General features: G+C 33.7%; 3 protein-coding genes across 3 annotated transcripts; all 3 read left to right on the top strand.

Annotated features, from left to right (window-relative positions):
* Positions 1-3,644: 3,644 nt before the first annotated feature.
* LY79DRAFT_585176 (uncharacterized protein) lies at positions 3,645-4,256 on the top strand (the record flags this gene model as incomplete). Its single annotated transcript, XM_060560479.1, has 2 exons — positions 3,645-3,672; positions 3,928-4,256. The coding sequence occupies 2 exons, from the start codon at positions 3,645-3,647 to the stop codon at positions 4,254-4,256; spliced, it is 357 nt and encodes a 118-aa protein (XP_060407118.1).
* Positions 4,257-5,390: 1,134 nt separating this feature from the next.
* LY79DRAFT_675117 (heme-containing dehydratase protein) lies at positions 5,391-6,554 on the top strand (the record flags this gene model as incomplete). Its single annotated transcript, XM_060564402.1, has 1 exon — positions 5,391-6,554. One exon carries the CDS (start codon positions 5,391-5,393, stop codon positions 6,552-6,554), a length of 1,164 nt encoding a protein of 387 aa, XP_060407117.1.
* A 2,826-nt stretch (positions 6,555-9,380) lies between these two features.
* On the top strand, positions 9,381-10,185 carry LY79DRAFT_595225 (uncharacterized protein; the record flags this gene model as incomplete). The annotated part of the gene is made up of 5 exons (XM_060561755.1): positions 9,381-9,548; positions 9,607-9,634; positions 9,690-9,861; positions 9,923-10,059; positions 10,127-10,185. The coding sequence occupies 5 exons, from the start codon at positions 9,381-9,383 to the stop codon at positions 10,183-10,185; spliced, it is 564 nt and encodes a 187-aa protein (XP_060407116.1).
* Positions 10,186-20,662: the final 10,477 nt, after the last annotated feature.

Genomic DNA, 20,662 nt, shown 5'->3' with positions numbered 1-20,662 from the left:
ACCCTTAGCTAGTAGTAAAATACTTAAAGCTACTACTATTAATACTACTACTAACTATTACCTAACTAGTATATACCTAGTAAGCCTAATAACCTTATAAGTTATATACCTAGCTATATAAATTATATTAACTATACCCTAGATTTAGAGAAAGTAACTTACCTAGAGGTAAACCTTATCTCTACTAGTAACTTAAAGAACAGGAGAAAGAAATCTAGTCTCTTTAACACTAGGTCTACTAACTACTACTACTACTACCTTATATAGCTACCTAGTACTATAGTTAAGATACTCTAGATAAGAATAATAAAGATAATAAAGATAATAAAGATAATAAAGATAATAATACTATTAGTTATACTAAAGAGATAGGTCCCTAGGATAATAATAATAGATCTATCTATATAGGGGATTATTACTATAACTTTAATAAATCTAATAGCTAGCTAGTAACTAATAGCTAGCCTACTTCTAGCTAACTAGCCTATAGTTAGCTAGTATCTAGCTAACTTACCTATAGCTAGCTAGTATAGAACTATTAACACTACTAGCCTATATATAATATTAACTAACCTATATATTAATAACCTATATATACGCCTAGCTAGCTAACTTATAGTTAGCTAGCCTAAAGTCTATATTTATACTTATATACACCTAGCTAGCTAACTTATAGCTAGTTAACTTATAGTTAGCTAACTTATAGTTAGCCTATATATATACCTAACTAACTAGTGTACTAACCTAACTACTATTAACCTAACTACCTAGCTAGTAATAATAACTAGGATTATAGTAGTAATAATAATAGTAACACTATTAGAGATAACACTAATAAGTATAAAGACTTTAATAACTATAAGAATAAATATAGTAATAATAGATATAGTAATAGTTATAGTAATAATAATAACTATAATAAAGACTATTAACTCTTAGGTATACTCTTTCTATAATAGCTATAATAGCCTTATAAAAGCCTAAAGTATATAGTTAATAACCTTATTAACTAGTAATATTAACTACCTTATTAGCTAGTAATATTAAATAATTACTATATAATAATTATTTCTATTATTAGGGGGGCACTTGTTATAGGACAATATATAGCTAACCTTTAGATCTACTTTCTTAGCCTTGCTAGTAGATCTATTAGTTAGGCTAATATCCTGCTAACAGCTGGTGCCCCACTAGGCCCCACCTGTCGCCAGTCTATAAGACCAGCTGTTACTAGCTATAGCTCTAGCTCTTAGTTAGTTATTAAATCTATTACTTACTTAACTATATTATATATACTACCTATATATAACTTAAGTTATTCTAGCTAACTATAAAGTATAATCCTCTTTTAATATAACTAAGGGCTAAGTAACTAGTGTATACCTTTTAACCTTAAATTATAAACTATTTATAGTTAACTAACTAGGTATTATATAATTATTTATATTAATATTCTAATAATACTAATTAAAAAGGTTAAATAATTCTTTAAAAAAGTTAATAAAGTGCTATTAGGAGAATATACCTACTAGCTATATAATTAGCTTACTTAAAAAGAAGTAGTAACACTTATATAGCTTAAAACTAAAATAACTAAACTAAACTACTATCTATATTAAATTAATATAATATCTTTAGATTTATATAGATATTAATAAGTAGTAGAAATAGTAAAGTATTCTTTATTTTAATATACTAAATAGATAATGTTTTAAACTAAAATACTTTAGTATACTAAGATATAAAGAAGTAATATCTTCTTTTAATTAGAAGGTAAAGGCCCCTTAGATAATAAGAAGTAAAAGCTAAATATATAAGTAGTTTAAGTAATAATATAATTTACACTAGTAATAGGCTATCTAGATATAAAGTAATAAGAAATAGAATTAGAAGACCCCCTAATATACTAAAACTAATATAACCTTAACTAGCTACTAACCTATACTATAAACAGTAGGCACTGCTTTAGCTACTATAAATAGGATATTAAACACTTAGAGAATAGGCTTTAAGATAGTATACTAATAATATAACTACACTATAGGAATCTATAGCAAGAAGGCAGATTTAGAGGAAGCAGGAAATAGAGACAGCACTTATAGGCTTTGAGGAGACCAGGGCATAAAATTAGTATTATATATATAGTTAGCTTTAGTAGCCCTTTCAGCGTTGCCGCTGGGCGTAATAAATTGTATGTGTGTGTGTGTATGTTTTAATACAGGGCATTCCAGTGCATCTAGTCTAGGTGCTAGTTGGCACCAGTTAAACTAAGCCCTTATTACTAGTAATCCTATGCTACATTAGAAGTAACAGTTAGCTAGAAAAGAACTAAGCCTTCTGTTACTAGTACTATAGCGTCAGCGTAACTAGTCTTAGAAATCTATCTTAGAGACTAAACTAGTAACTTATAGTCTAAGAGTGCCTAGTACTAGTTAAAGTATCTCCTAATAGGCGTAGTACTAGTCACTTAGGTTCTAATACCTAAGCTACAGCCTAGGGACTAGTTAGTGCATTATTGTCTAGCTACAGTAACTAGTAGTAGTTGTATAGTATAAGTAAAATACTAGTATCTTGCCTACATAACCTTCTACTTAGCCCTAATCCTGTAGCTATAGCCTTGTTATAACCAGTAGTAAAGACCTAACACTGTCTAGTACCCTAGATACAGGGTTATATCTCCTACTACTAGGGGGCAGACGTTTACCTGTAAACTAGACCTTAGTTGTAGCCCTAGAATAAGGACAGACATTTAAGTGTATTATAGCTAGCAGCAAAACCAGGAGTTAGGTAGTACTTATAGTAGGATATAGTAATTACATAGAAGCGTAGGCTATAACAAAACTATAACAAAAATATAATAATCTATAGTAATAAACCGTAATTAACGCAGCTATAACCAGTAATAGAACACAGTAAAAGAAAGCAACTAAGTACTATATTATATATATCTAGTTGCAAGGTTAATATATAGTATAAATACTAGCGCTATACAGAGAGATAGGCTTATACTATAACGCCTCTTCTATATAGCCTATAATATAAAGCCATAAGCTAGTTTATTCTACGCTTAAGAATTAGCTTACTTCTTCTATAATGTCTAAGGTGTTATATAGTTATCTAGATCTTACTACTAACTCTACTACCTATATAAGCCTCTTATAGGCAGTAATAAGTTAAGAAGGGGAATCCTATGCAATATAAGATACTATAAGTCTTAGCATTAGTATATTAAAGCCTAAGGATCTATTACTGTTAGAAGATTAGCCTTAATTTAGGTATAAACAGTTAAGGGCTACATAATTACCTTAATTATGCCTAAGTAGATAACAAGAAATATTAGCGTATATACTATAAGCTCCCTTAAACGCCTAGTAAAACACGTTTACTTAGGGAGTATTACCCTTGTTATAGGCAGTACTTATACACTTAAATATATATCTATAGCAACACTTAAAACACTATAACTAGATTATAGCTTAATTAGTCTATCCTAATAATCAAAGCTAATAATACGCTTAAGGGACTTAAACACTAACAGCAATTAGATATAAGCTAGCCTTCACATTATTTATATGCCCTTTTAGCTATTTATAATGCTATCTAGTTTCTTAAAGGCAGTAACAATATAGTAATCTAAACTAGTAATGTTCTCAGGCAGCGTAGTCGTCCCAAGTATAGAGATCCACTCAGCCAGAACCATCTCACAATTTTCAATAAAGAATTCTAACAGCTTACTTCTAATAAGCCTAATTAAAATAGTTCAGACAAGTTCTAGGATTATCCCTTTCGTCAGCCTCTCAATAGGCCGTCGCTTGCTTGACTTTGTCCGTTTTGATGCCAATCCAGGTTTCTTGTGCGCACGCTTTCTTCGCCCGATATCAGGCTTTCTCATCTTAGAATCATACTAATATCTGTGCCTTCTTTTAGCCCTCAGCATCACGGTAGCATCACCATGGCTCAAGGTAGCCCTTGCCGCTACTAGTCTGCTACTAGCTACCGTAATGGCCATGGACGTTTGTCCCATACGATGCGTTAATGCCAGTCCGAATCCAGGCATCTGGTCCGTCTATCCCAACTTCAATATCACCAAGAGGTGTCAGCAGACCATGTTCTATGGCTTCTACTTGTACGACACCGTCGATGACACCGATTCCATGCACCGCATAGCTGCTTGCTCATCCTACGGCACAGATTTCAACAACATAAAATCCGAGCCGGCGGTCACCAAGCTCCTTGACACCCCCGAGCCCTGTTGACGTTGACTTTGAGCTCGGTTGGTGGCATGAGAGCTTTGGTCTAGCTAGACCAGCCATCCAGTCCCTTGTGGAGCAGACGCGCGAGTACGTCGACAATAACCATGGTCTCTCGGATTGGCCCTTTATTCTGTATGGCCGGTCCGGGCAGACTGCAGCTGAGCTGGGGCGCGTGCGCTACACACCACCACCAAGTCACCATCTTTAACCATGCCCATGGGCCGACAAAACTCGATAGGAGAAGAGAGTTAGCTATCAAGGCAGAGGCGAGACTTGCGCAGTGGGCAGATGAATTGCCAGAGAGGGGTGAGGCATTGTTTGCATTGCTTTGCGATAGGCCTCTTAACAAGATTCTTCCAATTGTGACTGGGAAGTATCTACATTGACGAGCCCTATTTGGATTCTGTGATGGAATGAGCTGGCCTGGCATCCATCCCTCTCAAAACCTAGGACATTGGTCTCATTGTAACAGCAATAACATCACTCCCAAGTTTCTTGCTCACCTTGACTTAGGTGAACGATGGCCTCAACGCCTAAAATTACTGAGCTGGTCCCAGAGACGTTTTTATTGCAGACTTGTCCCCACCTGAGACCGGGTATCTGGCTGAAGCCAGGGGGAGACAGACAACACAACAAGCCCCCATATCTTGGACTCAATTAGGAGTCAACGCGTTGATCTCTCCCGCGAGCCCTAGAGCCAGACACACGGACGCGTACGTATCCGTGCATGAGTCGGGGAATGTGACAGCGGGAGTATCTAGTGTACATAAAACGGAGCGTAGCTCTGATCCCCCGCCGGCAGCCATTTGCGGCATTTGTTGTAAACTGGGATGGGTTTACCGTATAGGCCCTGGACTGTGGGGGCAGCCCACCAGGAGTGCCACGTTGCACATCCACTAGTGCCTGATATGCGAATGCATAAAGGGTTTACCCTAGGCGCTGAAGTCGTCGAGAGGGCGGCGGACTAATGGCCGCTAGAGGTAGGCTTCGAGGGCGTATCGCGGGTAATGTTTACCCTCAGTGAACATGGAATGTTACTTGTATAAAGCCGAAGCGGCCCGGACGTCAAGCAGCAGCCTGATATCGTAGTAAGTCCTGTCATTATCAGCCGGTTGTTCCTGCCGAGAAACCGCAACCATGCTTCGCTCTAAGTTCCCTACCGCCCACCACTTTACGGTGTCCATTTTTGGAGCCCAGTACCACGCCGACTCACCTTCGGAGGAGAAGCTTGCCCTTATCAACCGATTCGACGGACTCATCAAGGGCGCTGCGATTCATGTCGAGGAGCTCGAGCAGAATGACCTCCCCTCCAAGGTCTGGATGAGCTACTGGGCCTCGCCTCAGGCCTTCAAGACATGGTGGGAGAGCCCGAAGACGGCCGCCTTCTGGTCCGCCCTCCCTGCTGATGCCGGATTCTGGAGAGAGACCGTCAGCATCCCCGCCACCCGTGGCATGTACGAGTCCAACAAGCCCCAAGCGTCCGGCTTCGGCCACTGCGGCGAGGCCATCCCCCTCACCGCGAAGACCGGCTACTGGGGTGCCTACCGCTCGCGCATGACCCCCGATTCCCCGGAGGACAAGTTCGAGTCTCCCCTGCCTGCCGTCCCTACACCGAGGCCTCTCAGCGATAAGATCCGGTCCGGCAGAGTCAGAGTCTCCAAGTTCCCCGACAACATCAACTTCGTCGTCGAGGGCCAGGACTACAGCTACATGAACGATAACGAGCGCGCACACTGGAACGAGAACTTCGACGGCCTGACCAAGCAATGGGTTACCAATGTCATGGCCGCTGGCCCCGAGAAGGGCATGGTCAGCGCCAGAGCTTGCCATGCTTTCGCCGGCGACAAGCAACCCGGAGCGACGAACGGCGCTGTCAACGGACACTCTACGATCGGAACGAATGCCGTGAACGGCACCGACGGCGTCAACGGTGCCAACGGCCACACCAACTCCATCTTCCCTGGTCTCGACTACATTCGCCAGGCCCAGATCCTCTTCTGGTTGGATCTCTCAAAGATGGAGTACATCGGTCGCTACGACAAGGTCCACGTCAAGCTCAGGAAAGACTTTCTTGCTGCGTATGGACCTGGTGGAGTTATGGAGGGGGGTGATTTGTTGCTCTGGGTTGACGCTGCAATCCTGAAGGGTGAGGAGATGGACGCTGAATATGTGGGTTGCTACGACGGTACAGGGTTCCTAGCGTACGACGATCACCCGTCATTCGCTAGCGAGGTGGTGGAGGCTTCGCAGCTCCCGTCCTTCTTCGACAAGCCTATTCCGTCCCAGCCTATTGAGTGGTAACCTGGTAATGTTTTTATTATTATTGTTGTTGTTGTATTCTACGTCAGCACGTTCCTTGGGAGGACAAAAGTCGCCTGAAGTAACTAACATCAGCTAAGCAATGTATAAGCGTCTATCCTTGTTAAGAGATTTGCTACGGCAGCCTGCAGGGCGCACTGGTCCAAAAGTCAGAAATTTCCTCTTTAGGACAAAAAGATAATACAGATACAGTATGGTGTGTATCTAGGCCGACTTATAATCTCTATTAATAAGGTCTGATTGGTTTAAATATAATGCTTATATAACCTCACTATACCCTATAGGCCCATAAAAGGCTTAGCCCTGATCCTGGTCTTTTACAACTTCCGGCTTATTTCTGTAGGCCAGCGCCTGCCCACTATTGCCAGTGTACTACGGTGTCAGGCCAAAGTTTAACCCCCTAGGCAAGTACCTATGGGGCAGCCCATACCCACTTAACCAGCCAATCAGAGGTTCCATATCCATCCAACTAATCCACCTATTGCCAGCAGCACTTTTTCCGTAAGGCAGTGATTGAGGCCAATGGGTTACATATCAAGTATTGACTTTGCCCATAGAAATTAATCAATTTGGATGCGTTGCGCTTATGTCAGCCATTTTCACCCCCTTGCCAGCCATCTGTCTGAGCCCCTGTCGTGGGGCAATACCTGACTATCCGGTTGAATATACCCATCACACGTAGTACACTACTATTACAAGTATACACTACTATTACTAGCGCCTACCTACTATTAAGAGTATACACTCTATTTATTATTTCTTAATACTTATATTTATCTTAATAGAATTAAATATTCTTAATTCTTATATTTATTTATATTATATTCTTTAATCTCTATTATTTATACTTAGAATTATATTCTTTCTAAGGAAAAATTTAGACTTTGCCACTAGCCTGTGCACTATAAGTGAGCCAATCAAAGTAAAGACCTAAGAATTCTGCAAAGGGGTAGGTGTAGCAACCCAAGTTGACTTTTGGACTAGTGCGTCCTGCAGGCTGCCGTAATTTGCCCCCGTACCCTTCCCTTTGCGTCCGTCAACCATGACCAGGATCTTGACTAGAATCGTTCCCTGCCGTTATGCTCTAAGGGTTTGTCAGCATCTAGGTTCTATACAGAAGACCCCTATAAGTCTTACAAGCTCTTGGAGGCTTTTATGTATTCAGTCATACAGTGTGCTAATAGCACATCTACGTTATGTAAATATAACTCATATCATAAGTGTTATAGGTAGGCACCTACTGCACTGTGTAGAAAAGAAGACAAAAAGAGAAAAGGCAAGTGAGTGTGTAGATAGTTGTGAAGAAATTAAAACGATTAGATTTGTAAAGATACGAAACTTTCATGCCTCTATTCACACTTCTTTTCTCGAGATTGTTGCTAGCACAACGCGTCATAAACGGAGGGTTGATCTATTCTACACAATATTATGTAACTACAACCATGTTCATCCGTACACGTAAGTTCGACACAAAGACAAGAGCTTCCATAACAGCACTTCCAAGCTTCTGGCCAACCAGCTCCCGTGTATTAATTACCTATGGTCGAGCGAGTCAGTCCTGGTCAAAATAGAGTTCAGCGGCTGGCGGTGTATGTCAGAAATCCGACAGGGGCCCCCCAGCACAGGACCTATCTCCCGGTTCCCTGCCCGGGGAGAGACCCCCCTCCGAGTATTATCTCCACTTTGGGTATTAAAACGACGCATGACTTGAAAGATGCATATTTGATAGCAGGCCGCAATAAAATATCTCTGCCAGGTATCTAATGCTCACCCCCCTACTATTTTGAGTATAGCGGACACTCACAGTACTTCTGCCCACCTACTACAAAGTCACTGTTAGTAAATATGCCTCTATCATCATTACTATCCCCATCACTATCGCTATCACTATTACTATCCCTATGAGTATCCTTATTACTCTTATTACTGATTTTCTAAAGCCTTATATTCTTTACAGACTTAGTCTCTTACATTCAAGTTAAAGGGCGTACAATAGATAGCAACAGAAAGGTATAGAAGATGTATTCTAATTATGTCAGCCATGGGGCGCAAAACCACAGAGAGATTTTACTTACCCCTGCCCAGTAAATGAGCATATCCATGTTTTGCGAGAACCTGCAAGGTTGCATTAATACCACAAAATTAGACAATGAGGTCAGTTAAGAATGCTACTCCTGTGCAGTATCTGCAGCGGAATTCATCTTCTAAAATGATACCATAACATTCCATTTTCCTTGCAGCGCCGCCACTAGCGGCAACACTACCACGATCCGGAGGCTGACGTGTCACTTATTCCTTGATCACTGAGATTTCAGAAAATTTTCGCTGATTTCGTCGCTTAGAAGTGCCTCGCAAAGAGCTGTTGGGTGTTAAGTGTTCCCCGGACGGAAAAGAGAGAGAGGGAAAACAGAATAGGGCCCGGAACTGTCTCCCGTAGGGCTTCAAATTACTACCTCAGCCCACATTCATTTCAGATTGGATTAGCCCTGCCGTTAGCTGCCGCGATTCAGGAACCGCGGGTGCTTGGTCGATCATCGCGTAACTACCGAATAGAATCTGAAGGCCAACCCGGAAGAGCGTCCGAGTGTTTGGCAATTGCAATTCAAAGACGTTGCATCGTCCCGGTTTGGATTGATTGGCGATTCCTCTTGCTTGTTGATAAACCTCCTTCATCAGTCGGACATTTCTCCTTCCACCTTGCGTTAGTTAGTCTTGAGCCGGACATTTTCAAGCCTTGCTTAATACTCATCTTTTTCGTTGGTTGTCGTGAGCAGGAAGACGGTCGCGACCACACGCACAGCAGCCAACATGGGATTGGTACCAGAGTCTCTATGGCCCACCGTCATTGAGGTGTGGGTGGAATATGCCATCGGCATCCTCTTCCTGTTTCTCCGCGTCTTCAGTCGGTGCAAGATGGTTGGTTGGAAATGGCACGGCGACGATTATTTGGCTATTGCAGCCATTATGTTCTTCACAGTATGTCACGCGACACAGTGATTGGGATAGGCGGGACTTTAGCTGACAACCCCCTTAGTTTGAGGTCATGATGTGTCAGATCATTGGTAATTGCGCTTCTCTCGTGACCACCTCGCGGCTGCTCTAACATCACCACTTTAGTTGAAAAAGGAAGCATTACTGGCATGACAGATGCAGTTGCCCTGACATTGACTCCCGAAGAGTACAAGAGTCACGAGACCGGTGCCAAGTGGCTGTTCGCGGCGTGGTACATGTACGTCAGCTTGATCTGGAGTTTGAAGGGCATCATGCTGTTTTTCCTCTTCAGGGTCACGTAATGCCATCCCAATTTGCAAGAGGCTGCAGAGAATTGTAGTCGCTAACACCATGTGCAGCAAGTCTCTGCCCGAGGAACGCCTGGTCAAGGTAATTTCTGTTATCACCGTTGCCGCATACTTGGCAACTCTTGCAGTCATCACCGGTCACTGCCGCCCGATCCACAGGCTTTGGCAGGTATATCCCTACGCCGGAGGTAAGTGATAGCCGGTTTAGCAATCTTTTGCTTAATCAATTGTGACAATACTAACACCTGTCCGAAGATGATTGTACCCAGAATACGTCCAAGTACTACGCGCTGGTCACAACCAATGTTTTGTAAGATTGAGTGCTGCATCTCTGATATCCGCAGTTCATTGGCTGACTTCGGATCAATAGCACCGATCTTTTGATCATGTATATCCCGATTCCCCTGCTGTGGAGGTTGCAAACCACGTTGAAGAGGTAAGTTTTGCTGATTATTTCCAATCCTTTGGGGCATGCACTAACATAGCATACCAGGAAACTGTCTTTTGGTCTGATGTTCTGCGCTGGTTTCTTCATTGTCATCTGCACCCTTCTTCGCTGCATCATCTGCCTGCAGATGCCCGAGAGACTTGATCTAGGTCTCAACTGGTCTATCCGTGAAACCGTAAGAACCCCCCCATGCATTGCAATAACTAGGGCGTACTACTCTAACGTTTTGACGCCCAGGTTATCGGTATCATCTGCACCAACGCGCCCTCGGTCAAGCCCCTCTTCCCCAGCCGCAACAAGGGATCGACCGGGAACAGCCCTATCCCCACCGGACTCGTCACCTTCGGCGGTACCGGCTCAAACAATAAGCGATCGCGCTTGAGGGAAGAACACGAGAGAATTCCTGACGACGGATCGGTTGGTAGCCAGGAGCACATCGTAGGGCCGAAGGGAGAAAACCAGACCAGCGCGTTCGCTGACAACCGTGGCGACGATCGCAGCTTCGACAATGAAGCGATGTATAACGGGGGTATTCAGGTCAAGAGCGAGTACAGGGTTGAGGTCCGGTAGATTGGTTGAACAAAGAACAGCAATCCGACGTCTACATTTGCCTCGTCAAGGAAGACAGGGGCACCCGCGCCAAAAATGCGTTTGAGGGCATGCGGCGGAGAGCAGATTATGCGCGAGCTCTGCAGCTCCGCTCTGTACCCGAGTGTTGATCCTGATCAACATGGTTCTCGGTGCATTGGTCTGCGAGATTGTTAGAGGCTAACAGAGGATATACCTAGACAATATTCAGGAGCCTGGAGAAGACTGCGCGGTTGATAAGAGATATGTAAACCACCAAGACAATGTACCATAGTTTGACAACAAAGTAATGTGGTTACTAATACAAGGTCTAGCTGTCTTACGTCCTGATATCAAGTTTCTAAGCTCCCTCTTTGATATCAAGACTCGATCATGGAATGCTGCTTTTACCTGCTGGAGAACCTTGACAGCTGGCACAGGCTGTAACCTGGCAATGTATCTTGTTCTCTCCGTTTTGCTTCTCGGCTCTGCCCTGTTTCCACTCAGTCATTGATAGCCGACGAACCTCTGAACTATCAGAAGAACTAACGGGACGGGACTATGGGCCATTACGAAAAAATGGATTTTCCGCCAAGTCGCGACCGTTGATTGAACCCACTCTTTTGGCTAAACCGAAAACAGTTGCATTTCCGGGTTGACGAACCCTTCTTCCGAGTCTACATTTCGGTCTAGCCTCATTAATGTAAGCCTTGTATCAAGGCCCATGGACTTTGCGGGGTATAGAATAGCATTCTGCATAACGCCGCGCAATGTTGTTGTTGTCTGATTTGGGCTCTGATCGGCAACAGCAGGAATGTTAGATAACAGCCTGTACCTCGAATAAGGAGTACTTGTTGCTTATATAAGCGCATTAAGTTAAACCTTAGCTAGGCAAGATATACTAGACTATCCCTATAACCCTAACCCTAATTTTTAAAAGTTAATAAAACGTATTTTATAACACTTTTATAAAATATAACCTTGACCCTTGCTTAGTTATTATTATATCAAAGTGTTAGATAGCTTATAGACACCTCGTAAGGACCTTATAACGAAATAGGTGGCAGTAGGGTAGTTATCTAGCATTTCCCCCTTAAATAAGGGGCCTAGAAGTCATTCTTATCTAGGTACGTGTTAAAATAGCAAGGTTTTGCATAGGCGAACTCTGCTAATGAAAAAGGGGCCTTTTTTGGCCTAGCGCTGTATTTATTTAGTTTCTAACTAATATTTCCCCTCACGTTATCCAAGTTAGCGCGTTATCTAACATTCCCACTGTTGCTAATCAGAGCCCAAGTTAACAATTTATATAGATTCAGCGCCTAAGCATGCAACACAAGGAGGGGAGTGATTAGACAAGCTAACAATGCCCTGCTCCCCCCTATGCCCACCTGAGAGTACCGTGCGGTTTTAGAACTAAGGTTCAGTATCATGTAAGGTTTACCTACCCTACCCCACTTACAAATATCCCCTACATCCGAACATTCCGGAAATCCCGCATCGTCAACCACATCACCTTTTTCAAACTATCACAAAATTTTCTATCTACATCCAAATAACGCCATTTTTTCAGAATATCTTATTAATTACACTGTAAAGCAATATACCAAGTTTAAGCTCTAACAGACACTTTATAATGTAGTAGATAACTACACTATTAGCAAGGCTGCTTGTTAATAGGGTATCCTATATACTACTCTATGTTATTAGCTTTACAGTAGGTAAAGTAGAAATACTGCCTTTATTAATATACAGTATTTATCCTAGGCCTAAGAGGATAATCTAGCTACTTATATTTCTACCTAAAAGTAACTAGGTAGATCTATTACTTATTAATAAGTTAAGAGACTAGTAGTATATATAATAGGCAATAGTAAGTAATAATTAGAGAGGAGGTAAATATAGTAATTTCTATAGTAAAATCTATTAATCTAAATAAGGTAATCTAGAGTAATAAATACCTAGCAATAGAAAGTCTATTCTCTAAAGGTTATTTATAATTTCTTCTAACTATTATAGTTAGATATCTAATAGTAAGGTTTCTACTATAGTATAGTTAAAGTTAATATATAGTAGTAGTAATATTAGCTTACTAGTCTTATTAATTACTTAGTAATTAGTTAAGTAGTTAATAGTTATAAGGGGAGCTTATATAGCTTTTTATTAATAAATTACTAAGTTAAATACTAAAAGATATTTAGAGAATATATTATAAGTTAATTACTAAAAAGCTATAGAAATCTATCCTTAAGTATATATAAGTCTACCCTATATATAAGTCTTATTTCTATTACTAAGCACTATTTTATATATCTTCTTTTAGAGGTAAAAGGGACAGATAAAGTTAGATAAAAGAGATAAGAGATAGGAGATAAAATAGAGAAGTAGTATATTATTATAGATATAATAGAAGAGCTTATAGATCTAACTAGCTAACTAGATCTAAGGGAAATAAGGGGTTTACTTATAATTATCTCTTAGGTATTCTAAGGATTTCTCTAGTATACTAGGTTATTAAGTAGGTTAATAAGTAGGGTATTAAATAGTAGGTTATTAAGTAGGTTAATAAATAGGTTAACAAGTAGGTTATTAAACAGTAGGGTATTATTTTATTTATTTACCTTATATAACCTAAAACTATATGCTTAATTCTAAGAGATCTCCTTAGAGGAATAGGTTTTACTTAAAAGACCTATTCTTTATATATAAATATTATTATTATATAGTATATATAGCTGTTTTCTAATTAGTTATTCTTATATCTAGTGTATATAGTGTATACAGTATTATTAATACTATATTGCATATTTTACTTATTTATTATATATATATCTTACTATTATATATATAAGGTCTTAAAACCTTAATATTTAATAATATCTAATACCTTCTCTTAAGGTATATATAATTTATTAGATATAGCTTATCTATAAAAAACCTTAATAGAAAGAAGATAAGATAGCTATTTTATTAAGTATATATATTAGTACAATAGGTAGGCTTAGATCTCTTAGAGAGAATAATAGCCTAAGAGTATATAAGAGAGTATATCTCTTATATAAAGATATATCCTATAGAAGTAAGAATATAGGATAACAAAGGTAAATATAGAGACATTAGGATATAAATATAAAGGGAGTATAATAGTTAGTCTTATTGTTTTATTACTAACTGTTCTATTTTACTTACTTAGAAAAAGAATAAGGTAGACTAGAAATAAGAAGAAATTTAGCCCTTATATAAATATATCTAGCTTACTAGAATATTCAATACTTGCGTAAGCTACTTAGAAATCAACCTAAGATTATATAACTTAATAACCTTAGTTAAATAACCCTAACTTGAAGTAGTAACCTTGTTAAAAAGATAGGGTTAAGAGGAGGTTTCTTAGATATTCTAGTTTCTTCTCCTATCTTTTAATAATTATATAATTAGAAATACTTATATAATTAATATATATATTAATGTACTAAGTTAGTAAATAATATATATATATATATCTTATATATATAAGCTCTAAAATAGAGGAAATATAAGAAAAAGAAGTATTAATAGTATAAGAGATACTCTTAGTTCTTATACTTTTAACACTTACTCTTTTACTCTATTATAGAGTAGAATAGAAGGTAAAAAAGTACCCTAGAATAAATACAATACCTAGAGATATATCTTAATAAGTATTATAACTTATTAAGAAAAAGTCCTAAAAGTATTAGAAAAGATATACTAATATATAGGTATATTATATAGGCTTACTTTTATTATATAAGCCTATTAGCTTTATAAATTCTTAAAATCTAACCCTAGCAAAGGGTTAGATTAAGCTATTAGTAGGTATAGAAGAAGTAAGTATATATTCTACTTCTATATTACCTTTTTTAACCTCTTAATAAGTATAATAGTAATATAAGGTAGTATACTTAGTTCTCTAATAATATTTAAGGTTATAGGCTAAGCTTAAAACTATATTATTATCTTTTAGAGGCAAAAGGGGTAAATAAGGTTAAAGATAAGAGATAAGAGATAAGATATAGAAGTATTATATTATTATAAATATAGAAGAGCTTATAGATCTTACTAGCTAACTAGACCTAGGGATATAAGGGGATTACTTATACTTATCTATTAGGTATTCTAAGGATTTCTTTAGTATTCTAGATTTAATAGGTAAGTTATTAAGTTAAGGGGTATTATTTTACCTATAGTAGGGTATTATTTTAACTACTATAGGGTATTATTTTATTTATTTACCTTATGTAACCTAGAACTATATTCTTTAATTTCTAGGAGATTCCCTTAGAGAAGGAGGAAGTCTTATCTAGAATACTTATTCTTTATATATAAATATTATTGTTATATAGTATATATAGCTGTTTCTTAAGTAGTTATTCTTATATCTAGTGTATATAGTGTATATAGTATTATTAATACTGTAATATATATTCTACTTCTTTATTATATTATTATCTTAATTTTATATATATAAGGTCTTTAAACCTTAATATTTAATACCCTCCCTTAAGGTATATATAATATATTATATATAGCTTATTTATAAAAACCTTAATAGGAAATAATTAAGATAGCTATTTATTATTAAGTATATATACTTAAATATATACTTTACTAATCTCTTTAAAACCTTTATAAACAAAAGAAAACAAGAGATAGTAGTTTATTTATATATATATATATTACTCTTCTTTATATATTATTATTATTATTATTATCTATATACTTATTTCTTATATTTTTATTTTCTTCTTGTTTATTATATTTAGATATTATATCTTTATCTATTATATTTATAGTATTTCTTATATTATTAAATAAAACCTTTCTTAAAGGTTTAGTTAAAATATCTACTATATTATCTTTTGTATATATATAATATAGATATACCTATTTATTTATTATAGTATCTCTAGTAAAGTAATATTTTATATTTATATACTTAACTTTCTTATGGAATTTTAGATTTTTAGCTAGCTTTTAAGCTACTTTATTATCTATTAATATTCTAGGTTTATTTAAATTACTAAACCCTAGATTTATCCTTATATAGTTATAACTATTATATAAGTATATAGCTTCTTTTATAGCTTCTGTTAAAGCTATATATTTAGCTTTATAGGTAGTTTAAGCTACTGTTTTTTGTTTTATAGAATTCTAACTAATAAGATTATAATATCTATAAGTATATATATAACTAGAAGTAGATCTTCTATTATTAAGATGTTCTACCTAGTTAGAATTAGTATAACCTATTATATTAAAATTATTAATATTATTATAGTTATAATATATTCCTAAATTATTATATTTATTTAAATATCCCTATATTCTATTAAGGGCTATAAAGTGTTCTTTAGAAAGGTTACTTATATATCTAGAATAAGTTATAACAGGAAGAGTTATATCTATTCTTATTTTTAGTGCTAAATATATTAAAGCACCTATTTCTTGCTAATATTTTAATATTTCTTCCTTAGTTACTTGTCCTTTATTTTTATATAATTTTATATTATTATCTATAGGTGTATTATAAGGGTATAAATCTATTTTATTATATTTATTTAATATTTTATCTATATATTTTATTTAATATATATAGACGCTTCTATGTTTATAATCTATATATATTTTATTTCCTAGAAATATACTAGGTATTCCTATAGGCTTTATTTTTATATATTTAAGTAGTATATTATTAAATAGATTATTTATAAATTCTTTATTATCTCTAACTACTAACATATTATCTACGTAATAAGCTAGTATTATTTTATTATTATTTTTATTATATATAAATACTACTTTATAATAAGGGGATATTTTAAAGCCTTCTTTTATAAATATATCTTTTAAGTGCTTATACTATAATCTAGGGCTTTGTTTTAAGCTATATAAGGCTTTATTTAATTTATATGTATATTCTTTATTATTATATAAAGGACTTTTATTATTAAAAATTAGTTTATTAGCTTCTTTATTATATATATATCTAGTAGAAATTATAGTATATATATCTTTATTAATATTAGTATATACAAAGGCATTAGTTATATTATATTATTATATATACTAGTTATTAGTAATAGCTAATATTATTATATATCTATAACTTTCTAGCCTACAAGTAGTACTAAAGGTTTCTAAATAATTAATACCTAAGTGTTAATTAAACCCTTGTACTACTTATTTTGCCTTATATATTTTCTTTATTTGATTATTATTATCTATTTTTTCTTTTATTTAATATACCTATCTTCCCCTTATAATATTATTATTATTATCTTTGTTTTATAATAGTCTATATATTATTATTTTCTAATTCTTTAATTTCTTTATTTATACCTTTTATTTACTTATCTTTATTATTATCTTCTAGAGATTGTTTAAAAGTAAAAGGTTCAGTTAATATATTAGAAGATAGTATATAAGATGCTTTATCTATAGCTCTATTTAAAGGAGCTAATATATTAATAGAAAGGTAATCTTCTATAGTATTAAATAGATTATCTTCTTTATAGTCTATATAATCTTCTTTATTAATCTTAGGTATTTTATTATTATATTATCTTTAGATATATTATTATTAGTATTACTATTATCTTTATTAATACTAAGGTCTTCTTTATTGTTTATATTATTATCTATTTCTAGTCTTTCTTTATTATTATTATTAGTTATAAAGTTATTTTCTAGTATAGTAATATCTCTAGACTCTATAGGTCTTTTCTATATTATATCCTATATTTTATAAGTATTATTTCTATAATTTATTATTATGCCCTTATTAGCTCTTAAATCTAATTTTCTAATATTAAGGTCTTTATTTCTATAGTAGTATATACTCCCCTAGACTCTTATATTAGATATATTAGTTTTATTTTATATCTATTTTTATAGGGCGTTTTATAATCTATAAAAGAATATAGGGTTCTATTATATATATATATAGAGGCTAAGAAAGCCTCTCTCTATAAATATTTAGGTAGATTAGAATTATATAGTAAAGTCTTATTTTATTAACTATATTTCTTATTATCCTTTCTATTATACTATTAGGTTTATATATATAAGAGGTCTTATATTATATATTATTCCTTTGTTATTATATATTACTTTTACTCTTTTATTATTAAATTCTTTTCTCTATTTATATTAAATTCTCTTATTCTTTTATTATTAGTATTATTATTAACTAGATTCTTAAAGTTATTAAATATAGTATATATTTCTTTAGAATCTTTAGTTTTTAAAAGATATCCCTAAGTAAATCTAGTATATATATTAATAAATATAATAAACCATCTATTCTTATTATATATTATAGGAGTTATAGGTTTATATAAATTAAAAGCTACTGCTTTAAAATATTCTAGTATAGGTCTATTATTATTACTTATCTTATTTACTTTATTTATAAATTTCCTTTTTAAATAGGCTTTATATATATTATTTATCTTAGATATATATATATTATTATTATTATTATTACTATTTAATACAGTAGCTTTATTTAAGTAAGGTAATAAAGAGTAAGCTATATATCTATGTCTATTATACTATAGTATAGCTAAATCTTTATCTTTATTAGATTTATTATTATTAGTAGTATTAAGTATATTCTTATTACTATACTTATTATTATAAGGTATATAGAAGTTAAAGTAATATAAGCTATTAATCTGTCTTCTTATACTTAATAGTTTATCTTCTTTTATATTATATAGTATAGGATTATTATTATAAAATATAGATACTATATTTATTTTATTTAACTTATTTTAACTTAGAAGATTTAAGCCTAGTTATAGAATATAATAAACATCTTTTATAGTATATATATTATTATTAATTAGGATATCTATATCTCCTCTCTAGTTTATAGTTAAGGATTCTACTTCTCCCTATCTTATATTTTCTTTAATAGTATTTATATTATATAGATATCTTATATTACTTATAGTATAAATAGTTACAGCAGTATTAAGGCAAAAAGTAATATATTTATTATTCCTAGAGATAATTTATTTTATTTCCCCTAGTTTCTCCTTTATTAAATTACCTAGGGTTATATTATTATTATTATTATTATTATTATTATTATTATTATTATAGGTTATATTTATATTCTTAAAAGGAATATTATTATTAGTAGTAAAGTTATAAGCAAGAGAAGTTTCTCCTCCTTTAGTAGAGGTTAGACTTATATCTAAGTCTATATCCTTAGAAATTATAGTATTAACTATTTTCTCTTCTTCTTTCTTATCCTTATTCTTATTTTTCTACTAAATAAGTACTTTATTAAGGTAAAGAAAAGTATAGTTATTCTCTATATAGTTAGTTTTCTTATAGTTTTAATAAAAGAGACCTCTTTGCTTTTTCTATAGTTTTTTTATTATTTTATTATTATTTTTTATTAAGTTTATTATAGTAGAACCTTTTTTTCTTTTATATTTATCTAGAAGGCTAAAAAATAGTATATCTAGAGTATAAGAATTAGGGTCCTTCTATAGACTTTATATTATATTAGTTATAAAACCCTTATAAGTATTATTAAGGCTATTTAAAACCTAAGTAATTATAACCTTTTTAGGTAGTTCTAGCTTATTATTAGCTAGATTATTAGTTAACTTCTTTACTTTAGCAAGGTATTCTTTAATAGTATTAAAATCCTCTAAAGAGGTATTAAAGAACTTCTTATAGGTTAAAAATTTATTAGTAAAACCCTTAGGTTTATATAAATTAGCTAGTTTTTTCTAAGCCTCTAGGGCTATAGAGGAGTCTTTAATAACCTTTAATAGCCTATTAAAGTAATATAGTTAGATATAGGCTAAAGCCTTGTTATTATATTATTTATTTTCTTTAGTAAGTAGGTTCTAAAGGTTAATATTAACATCTTTAGAAATAAGAAGGGCTTAAATTCTAAATACCTAAGTAGTGTAGTTAAGAGTGCCCTTAAGGTAAAGAAGGTTTATCTTTAAATCTATTACTATTAATATTGCCTTTAGTAGAAGGCGTTAGTTAAATTAGTTAAGTTATTAATAAAGTAGCCTAAAAAAGCAAAGGTTATAGGTTTAATTCTTAAGAAAGTTACTTTTTTTAACCTCTTCTAGGTCTTAAGAGCTAGGCTTATAACCTTTTAGAGGTAAAAGAGGTAAATAAGGTTAAAGATAAAAGATAAGAGATAAGATATAGAAGTATTATATTATTATAAATATAAAAGAGCTTATAGATCTTACTAGCTAACTAGACCTAGGGATATAAGGGGATTACTTATACTTATTTATTAAGTATTCTAAGCAGAGTATTAAAAAAATATAATATAAATACAATACAAATACAATACATGTATTTGTATTTTTTTTCTACTATAATACAATACATGTATTTGTATTTGTATTTTTTCTAAGGCACTATATAATACAAATACAAATACATGTATTATATTTTGTATATTATATAAAATACAAAGGAGAAATATAAAATTAATTCTTTTAATATATATCTATATTATAGTCTAATAATATATAAGTAAAACTATATTAGTAACTATATATATATATTTATAGATAGTAATAAGTATTTTATTAATACTAATACTATTACTTCTCTATATATATATATAAAAGTAGTTATATTATTATTTACTCTTAGTTACTTAGTTACTAATACTAAGACTTCTAGAATTATTACTATAAAAAGTATTCAGAATAATATTAGTAATATAATATTTCTTTACTTCTTTGATATTATAGTTTAAAACCTTA

The sequence above is a fragment of the Colletotrichum navitas genome (genome assembly GCF_030913465.1).
Source record: "Colletotrichum navitas strain CBS 125086 chromosome Unknown LY79scaffold_185, whole genome shotgun sequence".
NCBI classification, from domain to species: Eukaryota; Fungi; Ascomycota; class Sordariomycetes; order Glomerellales; family Glomerellaceae; genus Colletotrichum; species Colletotrichum navitas.
This window is presented reverse-complemented; position numbering and strand designations above follow the sequence as displayed.